The sequence below is a fragment of the Gigantopelta aegis genome, chromosome 3 (genome assembly GCF_016097555.1).
Source record: "Gigantopelta aegis isolate Gae_Host chromosome 3, Gae_host_genome, whole genome shotgun sequence".
NCBI classification, from domain to species: Eukaryota; Metazoa; Mollusca; class Gastropoda; order Neomphalida; family Peltospiridae; genus Gigantopelta; species Gigantopelta aegis.
In genome coordinates, this window is record NC_054701.1 from 90,706,758 (window position 1) to 90,729,802 (window position 23,045).

General features: G+C 39.2%; 1 protein-coding gene across 1 annotated transcript; it reads right to left on the reverse strand.

Moving 5' to 3' along the window:
- Nucleotides 1-1,561: 1,561 nt before the first annotated feature.
- On the reverse strand, nt 1,562-12,416 carry LOC121369311. The gene is made up of 2 exons (XM_041494289.1): nt 12,293-12,416; nt 1,562-6,023 (listed from the first exon to the last, which is right to left on the reverse strand). Exon 2 carries the CDS (start codon nt 5,550-5,552, stop codon nt 2,868-2,870), a length of 2,685 nt encoding a protein of 894 aa, XP_041350223.1. The 5' UTR covers nt 5,553-6,023; nt 12,293-12,416; the 3' UTR covers nt 1,562-2,867.
- Between the last annotated feature and the right edge of the window lie 10,629 nt (nt 12,417-23,045).

A 23,045-nucleotide genomic window follows, 5' to 3' on the forward strand; every position in this document is an offset into this window, starting at 1 on the left:
ATAAAGTTTATGTTTTTATCACCTTTTCCGGGTGCATATTTGTATTCATTTGATAAACGACAAACATTCCTTGTATAAATTGAATTGCGAACTCCTGTCATTAAACGATTTTAAATTTCAAACAAGTCCATTATTGTGCTACAAAATGTTATAAACAGTGTCAAAACGTATTAATTCGATCCATTGCAGGTAAGGTTATGTGCCTTTAATTACAACTGAATTTGCAGCCCGTGTTCCGTATGTCGTAACCAAGTTACGTGGAACGTAACGTAATGTCGTGTTTCTGTCGTCTGCTGGGTGTGCTAGGGAAACGAGCCTGCGTGTACATCACGGATGAAGAGACACGGCGTAAAGGAATCCGTTTGATGTGCGCGTTTATCGAGACTATATAGAGTATGCGCTATCATCTATCTTACACAACACCGTGTTTCAACCAGACTGACAACAAGTAATCCTTTGATAAGCGGTGTATCGCCGACATGGTTATCCCAGTGAGAATGTATGTGAGGGGGCTGCGGGAGTGGAAGTCTGGGAAGACAGGTTGGCTTTAGGGTTATTTGTGACAGAAACAAGAGACACCGGGATCATATTTGTTGAAAAGATGAAAGCATATTTATATTTTTCAAATACTATGTATATATATTTGTAGATGGTAAAATACCGTCTGTGTAGAGAACAGGTAAACCGATTAACCTACCCTAAGACCACACTGGAACAGAAAGGGGTTGGAAGGAAGAAAAGAAGGAAGGAAGAAATGTTTTATTTAACGACACCTTCAACATTTTTATTTATGGTTATACTTATATGGCGTGGGACAAATGGTTAAGGACCACACAGAGCGGAAACCTCTCTATGGGCTGCCCTTATCGATTAGCAGCAAGGGATATTTAATATGTACCATTCATTCACCAGACAGTATATTGCACGGCCTTTGTTATACCAGCTGTGGAGCACAAGCTGGTACGAGAAATGGTTCAATGAGCCACCGACGAGGATCGAGCGCTTTACCACTGAGCTGTGTCCTGCCTGGTTGACTTCAGGGCTGGCTGTGACAGAAGCAAGTTACAGGGATCACCAGAGGCTTATTTTTGATGAAAATATGAAAGGGGTTTTAGTTTTTCAAATTATTTTTGTAGGTGGTAATCACTCAATAAATCACGTGCAAAATGCTATATACCTAAAGCGTAGGCAACGAGATTAACCTTCCCTAAGGCTACAAAAAGGTTTTGGATACACAGGTATGTGTTAGTGTGGTGATAGCATGTATAGCGAATGTGTGTTAACATTTTTATTTTGTGATACTAAAAATTTCATTGTGACTGAACCTTGGCGTGCCTATCTGAATTGTAAGAACGTCTGAAACGTAATCGTTTCACAGACTCGAAATAAACTGACAGTCATAACGATAAGAATGACTTATCTCAAATTCTTGACTAAAGGTAGCGATGAAACAGCAGATCGTTACCACAAATGGAGTCGTGGGAACACCTTTACAAAATCAATAATAGAATTAATATCAGTATTCTTAATTTCTGAATATTTCAAAACAAACGATTTTGTCTTTAGAACAATCATGTTTACTATCATCATCAGACTTGTGTAACCTACGCTGTGTGTAGGTATAATCTTACATTCTGAAACAACTGGACAAACCGTAGATGTACAATCAATCATGTAACGAGTTCAGCATATAAATAAATAAACAATTAAACAAACAAATCTTCGCACTTTTGAGGTCTACGTGTCCAACAATGTAATCCCTGATAAAGAGTCTTGTCAGTACCACGAGTGAAAGACAATCTCACGATCCTAGTCTCACAATATCACAGTGTTTGGGTTTCAGTCTTGACACAACACATCAATAACACAGTTAATCTGTACCCAGACGGGACTAAGCACGAATGTTGTTCGAGGTATTCATACACGCAATGTGGCTTTCCGACCAGACATGTGCATCCGGCATCATTTCGTATCTCTGCCTTAACAAACGGGGCTACTAGTATTTTACAGTCGGTAACAACATCCAAAATGTAACGTTCTCATGGCATATGATGGTGTTAATTACTGTGTCTTCCTTGCAGGGTATATAAAAAATCAACTACCGAACGCCCTGATGACATTTTAAACACTATTAAAGAGACTGTCCCGAGTTTGCAGCCATTGTAAGATGTTGCCGACTAATAAGGCTTTTTAAAAAAACGAAAGTTACACTTTAAATATATTCACTTCTTTAGAAAGAACATCAACGTCACGATATTCAGTGTGTTTTTCATCATCCTGTTTGTAGTACCTTAAATATATATATATATATATATATATATATATATATATATATATATATATATATATATATATATATATATATTGGGAAATAAAATTATGTATAAATAATTATATATTTCGTACACACGAAATTACTGGGAGTGAAAATTATCATTACTACAAACATTAGAACGACCAGAAATACACTGATATTCTAAAACAAAATTATACATTTCATATGTAAAAGTAGTCGATAAAAACTCTACTAGTCGAGAACATATTACAAAAGCAGAAAACTTAGGACAATCTCTTTAACTTAGATAATTTTGAAATAGCCCATTTAAAACTGAGGTTCGTACACACACACACACACACACACACACACACACACACTTTGATTCCAAATAGGACTAACACACATTGAACATAACTAGAGGTGCCACAGTCAGCACCATGTCTATGATATTTTAAATTGCAATATTAAAATCCAGGTTATTACATAATAATGTTATGTTCCAATGTGTGAAAAATAAACACAATGAGAGCATTTGAAGACAGAATCACGTCCCTGACATTTTAAATGATAGTTTTAGAACGAAGGTCGTTTACACATACGTAGGTTCCAGGTGACGCACGTCGAACACAAGAGGGGGGTCTGACGCCGGGATCATGTCCATTACGTCATCATCATCATCGTCCCAAGCACTCAGCAACAATCCTTTGTGAAGTAGTCTCGTCTCTATCTCCAGAGATTCAGACAGTTTGGCACACGTCTTGCTGTTGCCAAGCAACTGTAGGATGTTTTCTCTACGCTTGGGCGAGTTGTTGTCGTGAATGCCGTCGATGTAGTTGAGGATGTCGCCGGACGACCACTCGTTGATGTCGTCTGCTGTCTGGATGGGCTCCAGACGACAGTAGTTCTCAGACGAAACGTCCGTCAAATACACGTGACGCCGTGACGCCGGCTCGCTCTGCGACAACCCAGTCCGCATGTGGTCGAAGCGCATCACTTCTGTATACAAGCCGTCGTCGACGTCGTCGTCATGTTTCTTCGCTGTGATAAGGACAGGAAGTCCCAGACACGACATGTCCTCGTCATCAGAGGTCTTGGAAAGCTTGCACACTTTGGCGTATACCGCACTGTTCGATTCACTATCCAAGATATCTGATGAGAGACACAGACTTGCTGCTGCTGTTGCTGGTTTGACGCCGCCGTGGTGTTGATGTGCGGTGCTGCTTAACAGTGATGATGACGACGTCTGTGGACACTTCGTCGCCGAGATGTCTGTGGCAGACCCCTTGTTGTAACGTCGCACTGGTAACGCCGGTGGTATGTTGGTTCCCGTGCTGCCGGTCAGGTTGGGGACTGTTAACCACTTGGCGAGTTTCGGGTTCTCGTGATGTGGAACAATGTGAACCATGTTCTCGTCTCCGGGTATCGTCTCATAAATGTGTTCAGAGTCGCTCTGTGGGTCACGGGCTTTAACACACTGCAGTTTCGCCACTGGCTTAACTTTCTGCGAGTTGAAGTTCTTTTCCTGTAAAACAGCTCGAACCGTTTTGACATCAGGTCTATTTGGACATTTAACACTAGTTTCTTCCATTCTAATATTGTTCTGTCCCACCAGGGTGGGCTGTACTAGTTTTTCACTTGCGTTCTGTACAGGTTGAACTCTCGTTATTGGACTGTAACTGTTACCGAGCGGAAATATTTTATTACGCGATGAGCACACGGGTGAGTGGACCGACACACGATCTCGAAGTACACACGCGGGCGGGTCGACTGGTACACGACTGTCCACTGGTATACAACTGTCGTCTGCTACAGGACGAGGTTTGAGGTATCCTTCAGAATCGTCGTCGCCGTCGTTGTGTATATTGACGTCACTCCTGGTGTTCATGTTCATGGAAATTGGCGAAAATCTCGGAAACCCCGTTGCCTGACACCCGCACTGTGACTGTGAGCTAGAGTCCGCCGTCTGTCGCTTGGATTTCAGCGAACATCCCTGTTTGCGCAGGTCGTGGATTATCTCGTACATGGATCGCGCCACTTTGGCCAGCTTGTGGTTCTGTTTGTGGGACTTGGCGGCAGACCGGGTGTCCAGTTCGTACCGCAGAGAAAACAGCAAGAGGGGGTCGATGTTGCGACTGGTGACGTCACTTGATGACACGCGGCGTTTCTCCGGATGACGTCGCAAGGAAGAGAACCTTTTACTGGCGAACTTAGCACCAGTGTCGGTGGTGGGGTATGTATCCGAGAGGGTGTAATTAGCCAGTCTCGCGCTCGTACCTGAAGACGGGTAGCTATCCGAGAGAGGGTAACTGGCAAACTTTGTTCCTGTGTCCGACTGAGGGTAGTTTGTGAATTTCGTCCATGTATTTGAGCACTGGTAAGCGTCTGATACAGAATAATGTCCCGTATTGCTGTCGTCTGCTTTGAGCTGAGATGAATAATGATCTCTGGTTATGGCGGGACTCATCTCCGAGGGCAGAGTCGGCGACGGGATGTAGTCGCTCTCATATCCACTGGAGATGGTGACCGGCGACAGTTGCGTCTCGTGTGTGGTGTCGTCTGCCAGGCGCTGTAGGTCGAGATCGTACTTCTCCAGGTGAGTCCAGTACTGACGGGACTGACCGGGAATGTGAGTGGGAGTCACCATGCCGCGCTCATCAATCACAGATGGACTGTCGCCGTTTGACAGATACATACATTGTTTAGTCGCCGATACACTCGACGTTGTCACTGGCGTGGTCGATGTTTCACTGCGACATCTGTCAAACAGCTCCGCTGAACCTAACACGGCACCAGATTGTTCGTTCACTGTATTCGATCTCCCGGAAAGAACACCTCTGGATCGGTGGTAGCCTGTACGTAAGATCACCGGGTTTTTGTGTGGGCTATCTTCCTGACGACCTATTTTATGAACTCCCACTTGATCAGGGCTGTGACTGCAGGTTACGTTGGTGGACGTCACTGTCATTGCGTGTGATCTCGACGGCGGCTGTCGACCAAATGAAGTATGTTGGCCTCGTCTCCCCGAACTTGCTTCACTGACCGTGTGCCCCCTGGACACATGACAAAACCTTTTGTCGCCCACCAATCGCAGCCTCCACGTATAAAACTCCGGCGGAACATTTGCTCTTATCTCCGTTTCTGCTTCACTGGTTCTCCTACTTAGTGAACAAGGGTCCCGTGTCGGTGTGTTTGCCGAATAATCGCTTTCCGCCACTGCACACCGCCCGACGGAACCGCTGCGCGCACTCGGTATATTGTTGTGTCGCCAACTCATTGTCCCAGACACGAGCCAAAAACACCTGTCGCTTTTCGGTAAACTTCCCGACACCCTCTGCGGGATCGTCTGATTTTTGTGTCTGCTACCTCTGTTTCCTTTTGGTCGTCTGATTTTTGTGTCTGCTACCTTTGTTTCCTTTTGGTCGTCTGATTTTCTGTCTACTACCTTCTATTTCTTTTTGCTTCTCTGATTTTTGTTACTGCTACCCCTGGTTCCTTTTTGGCCGTCTGCTTTTTGTCACTGCTAACTTCTGTTTCTTTTTTATTGTCTGCTTTTTATTACCGCTTCCCACTACAGCGTTTAACCCGGGAAACTTGTTGTCACCAGCTTGCACAAAGTCCCACTACGCATCGATATTATTAATATTAATGATCCACTCATACAAATGTGACAAATAAAGTCTTTAGAAGGAATTTTGCATTAAACACATCTGTTTAACAAAGTCCACGTCCCCAGGTCACACTCTATCTGGAAAATACAAAACATTGCATTGATTAATATTTAAGTGTAACAAATGTGTTATTATAATGATCGAACCATGCCAAACGCTATCAGTGTGTTAAATCATGGAGCGTACACATAAATATGTCACGTTACAGATACCAGATATCGTCCGAACGTGTGAATATATGGAAACAAGAAGTAAATAATTCATGCTGTTCGGAATACCGGGAAAACACTTAAAAGTAATGATGAATATTTACTGGTGGTTATTTCCCTTCTTACAACTTTGATTAACGTATCTAATCTTCATGGTCTGTTTGTATAATTCTCAACCTGTTTATTGTCGATATATTAATAATAAATGATAAATATCTGGGTACTTGCACAGAGAATATTATATGAGCTGTAACTAAACATAGACTTTATATTTCCAGTTAAGTACAAATGTAGTTTATATTGCAAAGAGTTTTGGAAGGCTTATAGCAGTGTAAAATGTGTATATTTTTTTAAACTACGTTTTGTTTATTTTAAACTTGTTCAAAACATTATGTTCAATTGAAATTGTGTAATTAGAATGTTTCTACCTCTTGCAATATGTTTTTACAGTTATATTTTATGAAAAGTTTCAAGTTCTACTTGGGATGGGGTAAAATAAAGTCGAATGTTAGATGTAAAAATATTTGTCTGATGGACGAACAAATAATAATAATAAAAGATATATAAAATAATAATAATAAAATTAAAATATTAAAACATAAAAATTAATAATAATAACCGGACAATTCATAACTTGTTTTCTTTTAGATTGCTCTCTCTCTCTCTCTCTCTCTCTCTCTCTCTCTCTCTCTCTCTCTCTCTCTCTCTCTCTCTCTCTCTCTCTCTCTCTCTCTCTATATATATATATATATATATATATATCTTGTCAATGACATTTTCACTTAAATAACTTCACTTATAGGTTATTTCCTATTAAACATTTTGTAATGGCACAGTATAATACACTAGACTATGTGTAACATGACAAGTAGAACAATACGATCATAATTCAGCTAACATTGATAAACAAAATATCATAGATAATGATCGAATTATGAATTCATATATAGAGACCACGAATTGAAATGCAGATAATACATACAATACAGGTACAACTAGTGTTATTAGTAACCTGTCTTTAAATGCATTTGTTCAGTATATAATAATGCTATATATGTTAGAATACGAGTCAAAACCTGGTTTGGGCTGGTTGCTATTCCATTATCACCCATCTCGTGATGTATGTATCATACAAATATCGTACGCACCATCTGGTACGTAACAGAAGATGCATGTTTGATTGGTTGACAGTGACCCGAAACCATATTGATCTATTACTGCACTAGCCTAACGGGACTCAAATTTCATTGAAGCCAAATCATAACGTAATTAACATTCCACAACTTTTACTATAAATACCATTCATCGGAGTCGACGTATCGTTTACTATAATTTACAAAACACGTGTATTAATAAATATCATAAATAACTTAATTTTAAAATGAACACTGTATTATTATTATTATTATTATTATTATTATTAAACTTGTTTAATAAGATTTTGATATGTGTTGTCCTGTCTATGGAAACGTGCATTATCCCTTGCTGTTAATGGAAAACATGCAGCGGGTTTCCACTGAGACTATTGTGTCCAAAATTACTAAATGTTTGATATCCCATACCCAATAATTAATAAATCAATGTGTTCTAGTGGTGTCGTTAAAAACAAAAACAAATTTTAAATTTTTACTTATATCAGTCAAATCGTTTTCAAAGAATTATGTATTGGTTATTCTGAAATATTATGAAAATATTTAGTATATTTTAACAATTTACAAACTTTGCAGTTGGTTTGAGACAGTTTTATTTGGTGTTTAAGAAGGTTTTTAAAATGTATAATTGGGCTTTTCGTAAATGAATTTTGTACAGTATATAATATACTAGTATAATAAATATAAAAATATTGTCCTTTTTTAAAACATATTTTTTTTTTTTGTGAATGATTTTACACAGTATACAATAAATGCGTCGTATTATTAATGCGAATAATGCGAACTCGCATTTTTCGCATTAATATTATGATCGCATTAATTCCACGATATACAGTAATTACTATAGATTACCTGTACTACCTGTTTCACCTGTTGTACCTGTAGTACCTGTACCCAGAGTAGATCAAATAATGTATGACTCTCATAAAATTGTCCACCTTATTATATAGTTCTTAATGACAATAAATTAAGAGGTAATATTGTATATACATATATTTTAATGACAATAGCACTAAACATTATTATTGTATACTTTTTAATGACAACACTAAAAATTAAGTGTTGTACATTATATTTTTAAAACAATAACGCTAAAGAGGTATTATTATATATTTGTGAATTACAAAAACATTACAAGGTAATGAAACACAGACACTAGAGGTGAAATAACACTAAGAAGGTATTGAAATATATCCAATCGGGGTGGAGGCGGTCTGGAGGTGTTGAACCGCTAGCTCATCAAAGGATCGGGTAATTATAAGGGATGTCCCGCAGGCGCAACAAACGGAGGATTATGGTTAAATGAAGCAGCAAATCAAAATTCGGTCCATTGTACTGGGTAGCGGTCTACGCTTGGCGGACACCAGTTGTAAGTGTTATGGTAAAAGAATTAAGCGGCCAGCTTGGCCGGTATCGGTAACATGAGCCAAGAGAACAAGATTAATTTCTTGCCAAGCGTGGGTAGATGGGCTTGCAGCGCTCTGTAGAAATGAACAATGTGAAACGGTCGCCAGAAGGGCCCCGCGTAACAGCAGAACGTAACATGGATTACTTGTATTATACTGTGACGATCAGATTAACGTGTTACGGTGTGCAAATACCTTTGAACTCATCACAGCCCTGCTTTTCAAGTACATGTATTGATTCCAGTATGGTTTGATGTACGTCTCTTGAATTCTGTCATGTACAGATACGATTATCAATAGGATAATACTCGTTTTGTAGTGCTGGTTATCTATCCATGCTGTTTACAACATCAATTCGACATTAACACTAATAATAAAACAAAACAAGATTTATCATGTCATAATATTTAGCCTATTTGTTTTCAGGCTTAAATTAGTGGTGAGATGGGTCTAGAATTTGTTCTCTGTAGAATGGTGTTTAGAGTACGAAGGAAGAAAGGAAATGTTTTATTTAACGACGCACTCAACGTATTTTATTTACGGTTATATGGCATCAGACATATGGTTAAGGACCACACAGATATTGAGGGAGGAAACCCGCTGTCGCCACTTCATGGGCTACTCTTTTCGATTAGCAGCAAGGGATCTTTTATATGCACCATCCCATAGATAGAATAGCACATACCACGGCCTTTGATGTACCAGTCGTGGTGCACTGGCTGGAACGAGAAATAGTCCAATAGGCCCACTGACGGGGATCGATCCCAAACCGACCGCGCATCAAGCGAGTGCTTTACCACTGGGCTACGTCTCGCCCCTGTTTAGAGTATAGTGCATGTTTTAGAATATTGGCTTGGATATGGTTTGTAGATAATAGTATTTAGAATTTGAAGTCTAGAGTGGCTCATGGTGTCTAGAATGTTATGTCTTGAATATGGTGCCAGTAACAGTGCCTAAGTTGTAGTTTCAAGCTTAAGGCGTCTAACATATGATATCTAGATTATGGTGTCTCAAGTATGATATCTAGAGTATGGTTTCAACAGTATATTTTTTTTTACATTGTGGCATCTAGAGTGGTGTTTAAAGTATGGAATGTATAATATGGTGTCTAGATGATGGTATCTAGTCTATAGAGTATATCTTGAGTATGATGTCCTATTTATGATCTTAAGAATTTGCTGTCATCAATGGTGTCTAGAATATAGTGTTTTGGATGTTGTGTCTATATTATCGCATTACTGTACTTTAAGCACCATACTCTAATCATGAGAGTATGGTTCTTAAAGTAAAGTGTCTAGATTAAGCAGTCTAGAATATGTTATATTTTTAGTATGCTGTCTAAAGAGTTAAAATTTATATTCAGATAGCGTGATGGGTTAAGATTGGTTTCATATTCGTATTTCAAAAGAATTAACAATTTAATAAGGTATTTCACACTGGGTAATCAAAACAGAGAAAAATTTGCACTAATTTCTATTCCGGGAGGTCTGGATCTTGCCAGTTCCCTCCTACAATAATGACAGTCTTTCTAGAATATGTCAGCCTCCTCCAAAGACACTGTAGGCTACTGTAATACTTCTACTAGAATACTGACAGCCTTTCTAGAATAGTGTCGGCCTCCTTTAACGATACTGTATGACTGTGTGGGCTACTGTAATACTTCTACCAGAATATTGACAGTATTTCTAGAATAGTGTCAGCCTCCTCCAAAGATACTGTAGGTCTGTGTGGGCTAGTGTAATACTTCTACTAGAATACTGTCAGTCTTTCTAGAATATCGTCAGCCTCCTCCAAATACACTGTAGGTCTGTGTGGGCTACTATAATACTTCTACTAGAATACTGTCGGTCTTTCTAGAATAGTGTCAGCCTCCTTCAACGATACTGTATGTCTATGTGGGCTAGTGTAATACTTCTATTAGAATACTGTCGGTCTTTCTAGAATAGTGTCAGCCTCCTCCAAATACACTGTATGTCTGTGTGGGCTACTGTAATACTTCTACTAGAATACTATCGGTCTTTCTAGAATAGTGTCAGCCTCCTCCAAAGATACAGTATGTCTGTGTGGGCTACTGTAATACTTCTACTAGAATACTGTCAGTCTTTCTAGAATAGTGTCAGCCTCCTCCAAAGATACAGTATGTCTGTGTGGGCTACTGTAATACTTCTACTAGAATACTATCGGTCTTTCTAGAATAGTGTCAGCCTCCTCCAAAGATACAGTATGTCTGTGTGGGCTACTGTAATACTTCTACTAGAATACTATCGGTCTTTCTAGAATAGTGTCAGCCTCCTCCAAAGATACAGTATGTCTGTGTGGGCTACTGTAATACTTCTACTAGAATACTATCGGTCTTTCTAGAATAGTGTCAGCCTCCTCCAAAGATACAGTATGTCTGTGTGGGCTACTGTAATACTTCTACTAGAATACTATCGGTCTTTCTAGAATAGTGTCAGCCTCCTCCAAAGATACAGTATGTCTGTGTGGGCTACTGTAATACTTCTACTAGAATACTGTCAGTATTTCTAGAATAGTGTCAGCCTCCTCCAACGATACTGTAGGTCTGTGTGGGCTACTGTAATACTTCTACTAGAATACTGTCAGTATTTCTAGAATAGTGTCAGCCTCCTCCAACGATACTGTAGGTCTGTGTGGGCTACTATAATACTTACCCCAGGATATGGTCGTTCTGTCCCTGATAATATATCATTAAACAGTACACTGTGAGTTACCCCAGGATATGGTCGTTCTGTCCCTGATAATATATCACTAAACAGTGCACTGTGAGTTACCCCAGGTTATTGGTCGTTCTGCCCCTGATAATATATCATTAAACAGTGCACTGTGAGTTACCCCAGATTATTGGTCGTTCTGCCCCTGATAATATATCACTAAACAGTGCACTGTGAGTTACCCCAGGTTATTGGTCGTTCTGCCCCTGATAATATATCACTAAACAGTACACTGTGAGTTACCCCAGGTTGTGGTCGTTCTGTCCTTGATAATATATCACTAAACAGTGCACTGTGAGTTACCCAGGTTATTGGTCGTTCTGCCCCTGATAATATATCACTAAACAGTGCACTGTGAGTTACCCCAGGTTATGGTCGTTCTGTCCTTGATAATATATCAATGGTGTAAAAGACAACAGCTGTTTTGTTACGTCCCACTTAACGATCCTGGAAACCTGGAATAAAGTGCATTTTGTAAAATAGTATGTGCACGTTTTGCATCCAGTTCATAATAGTATGTGGAAAGTTTAAATGCAATGCAACGGTAACTTAATTTAGCATTTTACAACTGTCAGGCAGTATCCAAATCGTGTTAGTCGTATATGTAATGGTTAAAACTAATTTGACCCCTACAACGATCAGTACGGTCCTACTGATTTTACAGTCACTTTTATTCTGACATGAAAACTACAGACTACTGATTTTCCTCTCTCTGTTCCTGCTAGTTCTGATACATGGAATATTCATTCTGATTCTAATACTACTACTACTAATATAATACTAATGCTAACACAAATACTAATACCTGCCATAGCAGAACAACAGGCATATGATAAAGGAGACAGTACCTGTGAAATTGGGCTTGTCACAGAAGGAATATCCATTCTATGCTGACTGAGCCAGACAGCGCCGAGCCTGACTATCGATTGATATGTGTAATACTGTAACCAACACCACCACTGCACGACTCACACACTCGCCTAGCGCGCTACTGAACACAGATATTACATAACGACAACCAGGACACCCGGGAAATATAAGTATAAGTACATGTATACTTCCACACTGAATACAACACTGCCAGGCTGCCAATGAGTGCGCCTGGAAAAGTAAAGTAGCCTTGCGAGGAAAGCTGCTACATTTTTATTTGGTTTATATGCGCGCACGCACACACCTCCCCCCCCCCCCCCCCACCCACCCACACACACACACACACACACACACACATACAGGACAACACATACCTCAGCCATTGATATACCAGTCGTGGGACACTGGTTGAGACGGGAAAGATGTTCCGGCACACGTTATATCTAAGAATATAATTTCCGAATGTAAAGCTGACCTAGTCTAACTGTAGCCCTTACCTCGATGTTCTAAGGAACAAATAATGGGGACCTAATAGTTTTAGATTTGCTCATGACAATACATCGCAGTCCGAATAGTTCACACCTGGAACATAGTATAGCTTAGGGCGGGAGGTAACCCAGTGGGAAAACGCTCGCTTGGTGCGCGGTCGGTCTAGGATCGATCCCCGTCGGTGGGCCTATTGGGCTATTTCTCGCTCTAGCCAGTGCACCACGACTGATATATCAAAGGCCGTGGTATGTGCTATCCTGTCTGTGGGATGGTGCATATAAAAGATCTCTGTGACTGTGTCAAAATGACCATATGTTTAATATCCAATAGCCGATGATTAATAAATCTATGTGCTCTAGTGGTGTCGTTAAACAGAATAAACTTTTAAAAATATTATCGCTTACACAACATGCTCATATCTACTCAAGTTTCAAGCATGTATGTCGTAGACACAACCTCTGATCACTATTATATGACGTACTTTATAGTAGAGATCATATGACTTACCCCCAGTACCTCCTGAAAGAAAGCTAGTAAAACAAGCTATATGTGAAAACAAATCTAAGAAATCTGTTACAAATTACAACCGAACATTATAGTCACAAAAAAGTCACAGAAACCCAGCCGAATGTTCTAATTGCATTCTTGTGGCCTCGCGTGATGGTATAACAACACGGAAAACACCGTAAAACTAGACAGAATAAAATTGCGAAAAAGACCGATTTGGCCAAGTTTGTTATCGGAGGTCATTGATTGATGGTGAACAAAGTGAGACCTGCATGCCGACATGACAGGTAATAAAGTGCGCGCGAGTCCGCGGGGGGTTGCGGACGTCTGCTTATCTGTGTCTAGTTTCACCACTCAGCACATACCTGCAGGTAGACCACAATACACCGCGGCGGGTAACGACTGCCAGCACGACATTGCCCCCACCTCAGAGTTCAACACAGTGACAGAAGACGGGTCTCCCAGAACGAACACAGGTAAGTTAACGCACTACCTATGCAGGTGGGCAGGTGACAGTGTAAACAAGCATTCCAAGGAAATACAGATCAACAATTGTGCATACAGAAGAAAGAAAACGAATGGATTTTTAAGCTGCTGGGTTTTTTTTTTTTTTATCCAGAATGACTTGGCTAATTTCAAATGGGTTGCTACGCTAGAATTCGTTTAGTTCTGTATACATGCACAAACCAGGGCTATTCAAGAGGACACGTAATACGTATAAAATTCATTAACTTGTCACTCTTTGTATTAAAACAATCTCCGCACCTCTATCATTTGGTAGCGGGTTTACTCTGATGAATACGTATCAGAATTACCAAATGTTTGACATCCAATAGCCGATGATTAGTTCATCCATGTACTCCAGTGGTGTCGTTAAACAAAACAATCTTCTTGGTAGCGTGCACATTGCAAGGGTGGTAGAGAACTCGCCTGAGGTGCTCGGGTCGAAGGATCGAATCCGATTGGGGTTTTCTCGTCCCAACCAATGCCTTACGACTGATGTATCAATGGTCGTAGTGTATACTGTCCTCATAGTGCACCTTAAAAGATCCCTTGCTATTAATGGAACAAATAGCGGTTTTACTCTGAGACTATATGTCAGATTTAGCAAATGTTTGACATTCATTAGTCAACAAACAAACTTTAACTTTTAGCATATTGTAAATAAAAGTCCTGGTCATCAGACTAAAAGGTTACTGCTGCTGCGTAGTTGAACATTTCGAAAACCAACAAAGAATTCTCTCATGCATGCAAACAAGACAGGACACTCTGCCTCATAAACACTAACTTTATTCCCCTTTTCTACAACGCCTCCCTATTCCCTTCCCTCACAATATCTCTCTCAAACACAGCGTGCACACACACACACACACACTGACACAACCATACACAAATAAAAACTTAATTTAACAAAGAATATTTTCAAGCAAAGGCAACCAACAACAAAAAGCACCAAGCTTAACAATAAAAACTAATATTTTCACTTACATACATCCAGATTTAAAAGATTCACAGGTTTTTTCCTCCAGCCATACACGTGAAAATATTCCAAGTGAACCAGTTCTGTCAGCCCTTTGAAGAACGACAAGTGTTTTAATGTCCTCAACAGCAGTGCCGTAACAAATCCTAAACATTAAGTCTCCCGTTTTATGACCTTTTTCTCGCTCGCAAAACTCTAAATTAGGGCTACCATAATAGAGCCATCACCATTTAATGAGTCCACTCATGAAGTAAAGTATACTCCAGCCTGGCACCTTCGTTATATAAATGTCGAGCTCACAAGTGTTATTAAAATAGGGCATTGCTGTAGTAAATGTATTTTGCCAACAGTTTCTGTTCACAAAAGCGAGACAGAGGCACAATTAATCTGTAATTAAGTATTAATGCATACATGATGGCTATACCCATGTTTTATGCCCAGAGTACTGTGAGCAATCCAAACAACATTTAAGAAATAATTGTTGTTGTTTCACATGGCGGGAAAATGACGCCATGTCGTCTGTTACAGGACATCGACGTTGTTTTGCTAGAGTATTACAAACCTCTCAAAAGCTCGAGAGCGAGAGAAAGAGACAGACAGATAGAACAAAAAGTTAAGAGTTTGTTTTGTTTTAACGACACCACTAGATCACATTAATTAATTAGTCATCAGCAAATGGATTCTGACATATTAGTCTTAGTAAAAGTTAAAGTTTGTTTTGTTTTAACGACACCACTAGGTCACATTGAATAAATTAATCATCAGCTAATGAATATCAAACATTTGGTGATTCTGACATATTAGTCTTAGTAAAAGTTAAAGTTTGTGTTGTTTAACGAAACCACTAGAGCACATTGATTAATAATCATCAGCTATTGGATGTCACACATTTTGTGATTCTAACATATAGTCTTAGAGAGGAAACCCGCTACATGTTTTCATTAGCAGTAAGGGATCTTTTATATGCACTTTCCCACAGACAGGCCTTTGACCACTGGCAGGAATGAGAGAAAAAAAATCAATTGAATGGATTCACCGAGGTGGTTCGATCCTGCGACGCAAGCACCTCAGGCGAGAACTCATCCGACTAAGCTGAGGTTAGTGGTCATTGGAGAACATAGTATCTTGGAACCAGTACCTATCAGCCGTAACCTCATGGTCTTTGGACACACCTGTCTGAAGTTATAATGTAACATTTAAGACAACCCTATCTGAAGTTATAATGTAAGATTAAGACAAAACTATCTGAAGTTATAATGTAAGATTAAGACAAACCTATCGGAAGTTATAATGTAACATTAAGACAAACCTATCGGAGTTTATAATGTAACATTTAAGACAAACCTATCTGAAGTTATAATGTAGATTAAGACAAACCTATCTGAAGTTATAATGTAAGATCAAGACAAACCTATCTGAAGTTATAATGTAACATTAAAGCCGCACACCCTAGTTCCATCCAGCGAAAATAAATTATAATTTGGTTAATCTACAAACCTGTAAGACACTTAGATCACGTTTTTATCAAATGGAGTGAAAAAGCAGGTTTTATATCGTTAAATACCATGGGAATCCCCATGTCCCAATTGCTTGAAATAATTTTGAAAGTTAGTATTCTGGTGTCACCGGAAGAAGCACCACAATGCCTACGTCACGACAAATTTCACAGACTTGGGGTGCGTTCGTTTCACGTCTCCTGGACATGTTCCAACTGTTCTGTCCTGGTCTTATCCCTAGAGGCACTGATTTTCCGGAATCGCGGACGGAATCGCGGAAATACCTATCTGAAACGGAATTCCCGATTTTTTTCCAAAACATTATTTAACTTTAAATAGCGCATTTGATTAATTAAAAATTATTTTTCGAACTAGAAATTATGGACACCGACATCTGCCTGTGCTACGCTACGACACTAGTACCTTTGTATGTTACGCCAAATGTAGAGTATCTAGACGTTTTACCAGTCGGCGATTTAACGGGAAAAACCGAACATTGTGAGCTAAAATTGTCCGATATTTACTCAAGTGAAAGATATGTTATGTTTGCTTATTAATTTTTAACATTTGCGGCATTGCCATATTTCCGATCTCACAAAGGAATGCAGTAATTGCATATTGTATGCCAGGCTTTGTTCAAAATAAATTATACAAGGGAAGTGGTTTATAGTGTGATCGTTTGTAATTATTTTCCCGATCATATCGTAAAGAAAACCGAAAATGTCCGAAGTCTGTGTCCTGGCGTATTCGTGTTTAAATTTAAACCAAAAATAAATACAAACTACTGACATGTTTTACCTCATTGCATATTTATTTTACACCAGCAATTAATTGCGCGGTGTGTGTGTGTGTGTGTGTGTGTGTGTGTGTGTGTGTGTGTGTGTGTGTGTGTGTGAGAGAGAGAGAGAGAAACAAAAACAGAATTTGTTTAATACTGAAACGGAAAAAAACGGAATTTGTAACATTATGAAACGGAAAAGGGAAAAATCTGAAACGGAAAATCAGTGCCTCTATATCCCCTCTCCAGATATCGTAAGACTTAGCAAAATTATTTGTTTAAGGGTTTGTAACGTTTTGTATTGAGACACTTACTTGTCTGAACTTTATTGTTACTGAAAATGTTCACGAACTGTGAAGAAAAATCTCACAAATGAACAACAACAAATCGGATGTTTATTGCGCGAACCGTGCACGAGAAAACAAACCGAACCAAAATGATAACGGTCACGTGATATACCAACGTCTGTGACATTGAAATGGAAATATCCCCTCTAAAAATAGATCGGACCTCGCTTGCTTAACGGTTTTTTCTCGACAACACGTTTTGTGAAAAAATGCAAAAAAATGCATTTCGTGGTTTTACAAACATCAGGATTACCAAAAAGCACTTCAGGTGAATGGAAATGTGTATTCTAAATAATAAAATGTAAGTAAAGTGCAATTTTATTTGTGAAAAATGGGGTTTAATAGCGAAAAACAACGCCGTAATGGTTAACAAATAAACGTAACTAGGGTGTGTCCCTTTAAGACAAACCTATCGGAAGTTATAATGTAACATTAAGACAAACCTATCGGAAGTTATAATGGAATGAATGAATGTTTAACAACACCCAAGCACAAAAATACACACCGGCTATTTGTAAAATCTTTAGGAACTAAAAAAACTCCCCTGACTTTTTTTTTGCGAGAGTCATTGCTCTCCTCAGAAATTAGCATACCTTAATTGTTAAAATGTAAATGTCACCAAACAGATAATAATATTCAACAATAAAATTAATATCTGTTCATGTTTCACTGTCATTTATAATTATACTAACCATCCTTACTTTTCATTTTAGTCCTATTAACAAGTTTACCACTATATCAAAAAATATTAATTTAATCACTGTCATTTTTAAGTTATAACTGCTCATTAATAATTAATTACTAACCATTCTCACTTTAACTTTACGACTATTACTATATAACCACCACTGTCAAACAGTTAACTCGCTGTTCTTTTGAAGTTTTTACTGACGGAAGGCGTAAGTGTACACGACAAATTCGGCAAACGCTAATTTCCGTCCCCTGACAACACGCGATTATTTTGAAAGTAAAACTTTAAAAATCAATAATTAAATATAATAGGGAGTTACTAGTAAGTAAACAAGTAAATAGACGTAGCAATATCGTTTTATTTTGACATTGGTTACAATTAATTTGCAACATTCCTACAAAAGCAACACACCATACCCGCCCATTTTGCAAATTTGTAATAATTCGGAACACCTCGGCTTATTATGAATAGAAATAGGCCGAAGTGTTCCGAATGATCGGAATATTCCGATAGACAGTACGACTTCCGTTTATATAGATCCAATGAGAACAGTTGATACATGTTATATTAAGGAAGACACCATTGTTTTAATCATTTGTAGAAACCCTTTTTAACCCTTTGTATAAACACTTTTTAACTTCCTTGTAAATAAAGTTTATTTAACCATTAATTAGTATTTTTATCTAATCAAATGTATAAACGTTTTTTTTTTTTTTTTTTTACTAACACTCTCCCCACCCCTCTCGTTGTGAGCACAGTTTCTGGCCCTAGTCAGAAATCGTGCTCGCAACGAGCGTGCTTGAACATTAAATTGCTATAAGCACGTTAATTCCCGACATCTGACCTGACAGTCATTTGGGGGCATACATACATACATACATACATACATGTTTTCTTTTTCTGAACGAAACCTTTTGGTTTCAATTTCGATTTCTCAAAAATTATACAAGTTAACAGTATAAAATTTTCACCTTGCAAATTTGTTAAGGGGAGCGATGTTGTTTTTTGCGCGCTGAAATATGATTAACCGGCGCTATACGGGCGTGGCGCGATCGCGTCCGTCAAACGGCAGTCACTGGCTATTGTGTGTTAAACAAAGGTAAGTACATGAATATGATTATTAAGTTATAATAGAATAATAATGGAATAATTAAGACAAACCTATATGAAAGACAAACAGTTAAGACAAGCATATGAAGTTTAGGAATAATTAAGATAAACCCATTTGAAGTCATGCTGGAATAATTAAGATAAACCTATCTGAAATTATAATGGAACATTTAAGACAAGCATATTTGAAGTTATAAAGGAATAGTTAAAACAATTTGTGGATAATTAAAAGCTAATTTGTCACTAGTTTTAAATGTAATGTTTTTGTGTTTGTGACTTGAAGGGTTGTGAATCAGTTCCCTTATCCAGTGGCAACCTAGTATGATAATGACAGTAAGTGAATATGTCAAAGTTAGTCATTTTAACGACATTTTGAACTGTAATGCAGAACATTGTATGAGTGAATCAAGCTTTAGTATATTCTGGACAAACTGAAACTAATATGTCAAAAATAATTCGACCATGGAGAGTTAACAAAAAGTTAGTTTAATGACACTGCTAGAGCACGTAAATTTATTAATCATCGGCTATTGGATGTCAAACATTTGGTAATTCTGATATATAGTCTTAGAGAGGAAACCCGCTACGTTTTTCCATTAGGAAAGACTGAAGAACATGTTTTATTTAACGACGCACTCAACACATTTTATTTATGGTTATATGGCGTCGGACATATGGTTAAGGACCACACAGATATTGAGAGAGGAAACCCGCTGTCGCCACTTCATGGGCTACTCTTTTCGATTACAGCAAGGGATCTTTTATGACCGCGCATCAGCCGATCGCTTTATCCCTCGACCATGGAGAGATTTTGCATCCAGATTTACCTATTGGTTGTGTTTGGAATACCAGTAAACGATCCACAGTGGTGAAAACAGAAACCTTTTTGAGACAAACGACAGCTCGCGTCCAGAAACCGAATACACACTGGGCGGCCCGACAGATGGTTGGGGTCACGTGTCGGTGCGTGCCGGCCACGAGTAGCCACGGGTCCTTATTATGAGTGACCGTTTAGGTGCCTGAAAAAAAAATCATTTTATAAACTAACAAAGTTTGTTGTAAATATATCTAAATTGACAACCAGCAATGGTTTTATGTCCACTCCTTGCGAAGACTTGCTTTTTCTGAAAGCCAACCCTTCGCATATATCTAGTTGGGGTTGTAAGCCATCACTTCGCATATATCTAGTTGGGGTTGTAAGCCACGACTTCGCATATATCTAGTTGGGGTTGTAAGCCATCACTTCGCATATATCTAGTTGGGGTTGTAAGCCACGACTTCGCATATATCTAGTTGGGGTTGTAAGCCATCACTTCGCATATATCTAGTTGGGGTTGTAAGCCACGACTTCGCATATATCTAGTTGGGGTTGTAAGCCATCACTTCGCATATATCTAGTTGGGGTTGTAAGCCACGACTTCGCATATATCTAGTTGGGGTTGTAAGCCACGACTTCGCATATATCTAGTTGGGGTTGTAAGCCACGACTTCGCATATATCTAGTTGGGGTTGTAAGCCACGACTTCGCATATATCTAGTTGGGGTTGTAAGCCATCACTTCGCATATATCTAGTTGGGGTTGTAAGCCACGACTTCGCATATATCTAGTTGGGGTTGTAAGCCATCACTTCGCATATATCTAGTTGGGGTTGTAAGCCACGACTTCGCATATATCTAGTTGGGGTTGTAAGCCATCACTTCGCATATATCTAGTTGGGGTTGTAAGCCATCACTTCGCATATATCTAGTTGGGGTTGTAAGCCATCACTTCGCATATATCTAGTTGGGGTTGTAAGCCACGACTTCGCATATATCTAGTTGGGGTTGTAAGCCACGACTTCGCATATATCTAGTTGGGGTTGTAAGCCACGACTTCGCATATATCTAGTTGGGGTTGTAAGCCATCACTTCGCATATATCTAGTTGGGGTTGTAAGCCATCACTTCGCATATATCTAGTTGGGGTTGTAAGCCACGACTTCGCATATATCTAGTTGGGGTTGTAAGCCACGACTTCGCATATATCTAGTTGGGGTTGTAAGCCACGACTTCGCATATATCTAGTTGGGGTTGTAAGCCACGACTTCGCATATATCTAGTTGGGGTTGTAAGCCATCACTTCGCATATATCTAGTTGGGGTTGTAAGCCACGACTTCGCATATATCTAGTTGGGGTTGTAAGCCACGACTTCGCATATATCTAGTTGGGGTTGTAAGCCACGACTTCGCATATATCTAGTTGGGGTTGTAAGCCATCACTTCGCATATATCTAGTTGGGGTTGTAAGCCACGACTTCGCATATATCTAGTTGGGGTTGTAAGCCACGACTTCGCATATATCTAGTTGGGGTTGTAAGCCACGACTTCGCATATATCTAGTTGGGGTTGTAAGCCATCACTTCGCATATATCTAGTTGGGGTTGTAAGCCACGACTTCGCATATATCTAGTTGGGGTTGTAAGCCACGACTTCGCATATATCTAGTTGGGGTTGTAAGCCACGACTTCGCATATATCTAGTTGGGGTTGTAAGCCATGACTTCGCATATATCTAGTTGGGGTTGTAAGCCACGACTTCGCATATATCTAGTTGGGGTTGTAAGCCATCACTTCGCATATATCTAGTTTGGGGCTGTAAGCCATGACTTCGCATATATCTAGTTGGGGTTGTAAGCCATGACTTCGCATATATCTAGTTGGGGTTGTAAGCCATGACTTCGCATATATCTAGTTGGGGTTGTAAGCCACGACTTCGCATATATCTAGTTGGGGTTGTAAGCCACGACTTCGCATATATCTAGTTGGGGTTGTAAGCCACGACTTCGCATATATCTAGTTGGGGTTGTAAGCCACGACTTCGCATATATCTAGTTGGGGTTGTAAGCCACGACTTCGCATATATCTAGTTGGGGTTGTAAGCCATCACTTCGCATATATCTAGTTGGGGTTGTAAGCCATCACTTCGCATATATCTAGTTGGGGTTGTAAGCCACGACTTCGCATATATCTAGTTGGGGTTGTAAGCCACGACTTCGCATATATCTAGTTGGGGTTGTAAGCCACGACTTCGCATATATCTAGTTGGGGTTGTAAGCCATCACTTCGCATATATCTAGTTGGGGTTGTAAGCCATCACTTCGCATATATCTAGTTGGGGTTGTAAGCCATCACTTCGCATATATCTAGTTGGGGTTGTAAGCCACGACTTCGCATATATCTAGTTGGGGTTGTAAGCCATCACTTCGCATATATCTAGTTGGGGTTGTAAGCCACGACTTCGCATATATCTAGTTGGGGTTGTAAGCCACGACTTCGCATATATCTAGTTGGGGCTGTAAGCCATCACTTCGCATATATCTAGTTGGGGTTGTAAGCCATCACTTCGCATATATCTAGTTGGGGCTGTAAGCCATCGATATAATTTTCTAAATAAACAAGAGCAGTTACCAGCTGATTAATATATCTCGTGTGTGAAAATCGATGACAGTAGAGCAAATTACATTTTAATAAACTGAATCAGAATACTTGATTCAAATGCAAACAAGATTTAGTGTCTATAACCACTCAAGTCGAGACACGTCCATCCTTGTTACAGCCTGTGACATCGTCAGTGACTGAGAACATTCTTGTACAAATCAATTGATTTTATGTAATTTTAACACGTGTTTTGATATTTGAAGTCAACAGTTTAAGTTTTGTTTAATCCATATGTGACTATTATAAGTACATTTGTCGTGAACATTTTCTGACAGTACACTGAAAGTCTGTCTTTGGTTGTGACCAGGATAGTGATCAGCGTTTGGAATAGGGATTTATTTGGTGGTGCATATATATA

Excerpts from the sequence above, each read along its gene's own strand:
- LOC121369311 (XM_041494289.1), bottom strand. The coding sequence starts at position 5,552 with ATGAGTTGGCGACACAACAATATACCGAGTGCGCGCAGCGGTTCCGTC.